This window comes from Austrofundulus limnaeus, unplaced genomic scaffold (genome assembly GCF_001266775.1).
Source record: "Austrofundulus limnaeus strain Quisiro unplaced genomic scaffold, Austrofundulus_limnaeus-1.0 Scaffold86, whole genome shotgun sequence".
Taxonomy (NCBI): domain Eukaryota; kingdom Metazoa; phylum Chordata; class Actinopteri; order Cyprinodontiformes; family Rivulidae; genus Austrofundulus; species Austrofundulus limnaeus.
Window position 1 is genome coordinate 1,314,516 of NW_013952488.1, and position 4,192 is coordinate 1,318,707.

General features: G+C 41.5%; 1 protein-coding gene across 1 annotated transcript in view; it reads left to right on the forward strand.

The window, feature by feature from the left end:
• The window catches only part of LOC106520050 (WD repeat-containing protein 26), a gene marked incomplete in the record, with an annotated part of 16,278 nt that extends 12,143 nt beyond the window's left edge, over positions 1-4,135 (forward strand). The window contains 6 exon segments of the mRNA XM_014011965.1: positions 1,266-1,385; positions 1,665-1,810; positions 2,079-2,157; positions 2,267-2,396; positions 2,896-3,090; positions 3,246-4,135. Coding sequence (XP_013867419.1) covers positions 1,266-1,385; positions 1,665-1,810; positions 2,079-2,157; positions 2,267-2,396; positions 2,896-3,090; positions 3,246-3,271 — 696 coding nt within the window.
• Between the last annotated feature and the right edge of the window lie 57 nt (positions 4,136-4,192).

Genomic DNA, 4,192 nt, shown 5'->3' on the forward strand with positions numbered 1-4,192 from the left:
TGTGTGTGTGTGTGTGTGTGTGTGTGTGTGTGCGCGTGCGTGTGTGTGTGTGTGTGGTCAGGAAATGAATAAGGGATCTTTTCAGTGCTCATAAGTAACAACTCTTTCAGAGATTTAATATTGCCTGTGGAGAACGAGCGACAGCCTGACACTTGACCAGTGTTGGATCACGTTTCATGTATATTCATGAGTCACTCTGCGCTCCTCATACAAATGTTACTGAGGCTGGTGGTGGATAGCAAGAATCCAAAAGAAGTTTTCTGTGTGTGAGATTTTCCACCAACACAGTCACGAGCATCCGTTCAATGGATCTTTGTTGCTTAAGCTTTATTTGTTTTGGATTTAGATTAGCAAGGTTGTTTATTATTCAGCATCATTAGACATGCAATGCATTTTCATCTCACACCACACATTGGTAGGAAAAGAGCAGCCTTCCTCACACCTCCAGTCTTTTCTTTGCCAGGAAGTCAAAGAGTAGAAATTCAGTGTTTTGTTTTGTTTTGTTTTTTTTTTTCCTATGTGGATATGTGAGAGTGCGCTTATTAGATGTATTTAAATGTCTGGATAATGTAGTAAGGCACATATGTGTTATGCCAATTCGGTCGCAATGATGCATTTAGGTACCGAAATGGAATTGCATGAACATTCATGTGGTGGTTATGTAATACAGCGAATCGATAATAAAAATATCTGCGTCGACAAATTTACATAATCGACGTCATCGATTATTTCAACTAATCGGTGCAGCCCTATTATTATTATTATTATTCAGTTGTTGCATTATGTAGCACTCTACAGACGATATATTACGCTTGTGAAGAACGATTGCTCATGATATCAAATGGTGGATTAGYTTTAAATAAAACACAGAAAAGTGTTGTAAATATTAAATATTTGTAACAAAAAGTGTTTTTGTAGTGTTTTACCAGTGTTCCCCTGGGATATCTCTGTTTCATCTTCCCCCCATATCCCCTCCAAAAACTGGATCACCCCTTCTTTACCTCTTRGCACGAATGCACCAAACATAAGTACGGGGCTAAATGGTGGAGGCGAGAGGTGAAATGTGATTCAGCCCAAGTCTGAAAAGTGCTATAGATACTCTGTAATGTGCTGTGTGTACTCGCTGACCTTTTCTTTTCACCCATCCCTGCCATCCCTCCCCCACTCTTACTTAACGCGTCTTCTTGCTCTCTCTCCCTCCCTTCCCCTGTTTCCATTTTCTTTGCTGGCTTTCCACTGCCTCTTTGAATCCCTTTGCTTGCCAGACGGGGGAGCTGCGGACCAAAATGTCCCAGTCCCACGAAGACAGTCTTACGAGCGTGGCCTGGAATCCTGATGGCAAACGTTTTGTCACTGGAGGGCAAAGGGGGCAGTTTTATCAATGTGTAAGTGACCAGTAATGGAGTCCTTTCTTTTATTATATATAGTTTTTCCCTTCAGAAGTTTTAAATGAGTTTTTCGTATTTTTTTTATTCATGTTTCATTTGATTCAGGAAGTGCTTGTTTAGATTGAATTTTATGTAAATAGTGTCCTTTGCAATGCCCATTTTAAAGCACGAACACACAGTTCCTGTTAACGACTGTTGCTGTGCTCTGCTTTGTCTGTGTTCTCATTCTCCTGTCAAGAAAAAGGACTGAGGAGGGTYTGTTGTGTGTGTTGTCAGGACCTGGATGGGAACTTGTTAGATTCCTGGGAGGGSGTGAGAGTGCAGTGCCTGTGGTGCCTGAGCGATGGCAGGACAGTGCTGGCCTCAGACACCCACCAGCGTATCCGGGGCTACAACTTTGAGGACCTCACGGACAGAAACATGTACGTGTTTGTACGCCTGTGTTTCTTTTTACATCCAAAAGTATCGGTTTAAAATGGTTTCCAAATAATATTATSRTTTATCACAATAATTTCAGAGACAATTTATCACCCAGCAAAATTTGTTACTGTGACAGGCCTACAAATGCACAAATGGTCCAGCGAGAAAAACCTTCAGTAGTGTTAAGAGACTGAGGAACAGTTTTTAATGTTATTTTTCTTTAATATGTCAATATTTGATGAGTTGTCACTTATTGCCTGCTTTTTACAGAGTCCAGGAGGACCACCCAATCATGTCGTTTACCGTTTCAAAGAACGGGAGATTAGCTTTGTTAAATGTAGCAACTCAGGTAACCATCAGTTTTATCTATTTATTTGCTTATTTTTGTAAAACAAATACAATTCTTAAAGAGAGCAGAAGCAGGAATTTGATTTTTTTATTTTTGCAACTTTTTAAAGGGAGTGCACCTGTGGGATCTTCAAGATCGGGTGCTAGTGAGGAAGTACCAAGGTGTGACCCAGGGCTTCTACACCATCCACTCCTGCTTCGGAGGGCACAATGAAGACTTCATTGCCAGCGGCAGCGAAGGTATAGTCAGGTGCTAAATACCAAAACTGTTGTAATAAAAAGAAGACAGTAAATGTATTTGAAGCATGGGAACATTCTCACTGTCATTTGAGATTTAGGTTTTAGCTGTGTTGATGAATTTTGGTTCTTCTCTGTGTGATGATTTTTGGAACGGTGACCTGACAAACTGTACAGAATCACCACTGATTGATTTGAACATAACAGCTTGACATAAATTTGTTTTCATCAACTAAAGGTTTAAAGCCATTTCAGAGCAGCTATGGGACAATGAGCCAAATTATGGTTTTCATGTTGGTCCATTTAAATTGCTACACATCATATTTAAGTTGACACATCCTAACCATCCATACTAGGAAATAAGCTGTACATCACTGAAGAAAAAAAACCTCTTTGCCACATGTTAGTTGTCAGTTTGTCTAATTCTGTTTATTTGGTCTTGTCTGGTTTACAAAGATGTTTCCTTTTGCTTTTTTCTGCCGTTCTTCATCCATCCCATCAGACCACAAAGTGTACATCTGGCACAGACGTGGTGAACTTCCTATCGCTGAGCTCACAGGCCATACACGCACCGTTAACTGTGTGAGCTGGAACCCGGCCATCCCGGGCCTCATGGCTTCTGCCTCAGACGACGGCACTGTGCGCATCTGGGGTCCGGCTCCGTTTCTCGACTCACAGGAGACAGATGGACTCAACGGTAAACACTTTGCTTACAGCAGCAGTGGTTTTATCTCGTTTTTGCTGATTTTCATGCCAACGTACAGTAAATGACCTTTGGCTCAGAAATAAGTAGAGATTAATTTTAATCAACAAATATGTATTAAAATGGCCTCCCCCTCTTTTTCTCCTCAGAAAATTGCAGCAACATGGACAGTTGATGGTCACTTACTGAGCTGATGACATCTCTCTTTGACAACAATCTGAGAATCCCACAACACAACAAAATCTAAACAGGCAACCAAATCAAACCCCACCAGAAAGCAAGCGATACCAATAAAGTGTCACCTAAACAACAAGAATACAAAATTGAGCAAAATTTGGCTCCTGACTGGCCAAGATAAAGTGGTGGACGTGATGAAGGGACATCCTTGGAAATTCATGTCCCCGTCCTAAAAAAACAAAACAAAAAATAAATGAAATCCGATCCCAGCCTTGAGACCTGGAAAACCAGTCTGAGTCCAGCAGGATCCTGCTCTGGTGAGCCGCTAACGGCCGTTCTACTTGCTTCTAACCGACCCTTCCTCCTCCATTTTACGTCACCATCATCAGACGTGTTGGATCTTCACAAGTATCTGAGGAAACCCACCTCCACCTTGAGCGTGGAGCACATAGGTTCTCGTGGCGCCTCCAGACAGAGCAGCCGTCTCCTCATTGGACTACAAATGTCTGCTTGCTTGTCTGTGACGTTACCTGTGTGATGTCTTCATACACCTGGGTGGGGGAGTTGTTGCGGGAGGACGGTGCATAGGGGGATATAGAAACTCTCTTGTATGTATGTTTTTCTCCCACCCCYTCCTCATACTTGCTATGTTCCTTTTATATTCAATAATTTGGACAAAAGCTGAAAATCCACTAGAAAACACTGACCAACCAGCTGACAAAGAACACAAATAGGCTATGCTAACTGTTGGAAATATTTTTTATGATAGTCATAGTGTTTGTTCTCATTGAAGAGGTGAAACTTAGCTCATGCGGTGCCCATGGAAAAACTTCATCGGGAAGACCCCCCCCCCCCAACTTTAGTAATATAAATAACAAAACTTTTTAAAAATATCTTAATTTACCCTTCTACTAAGGAG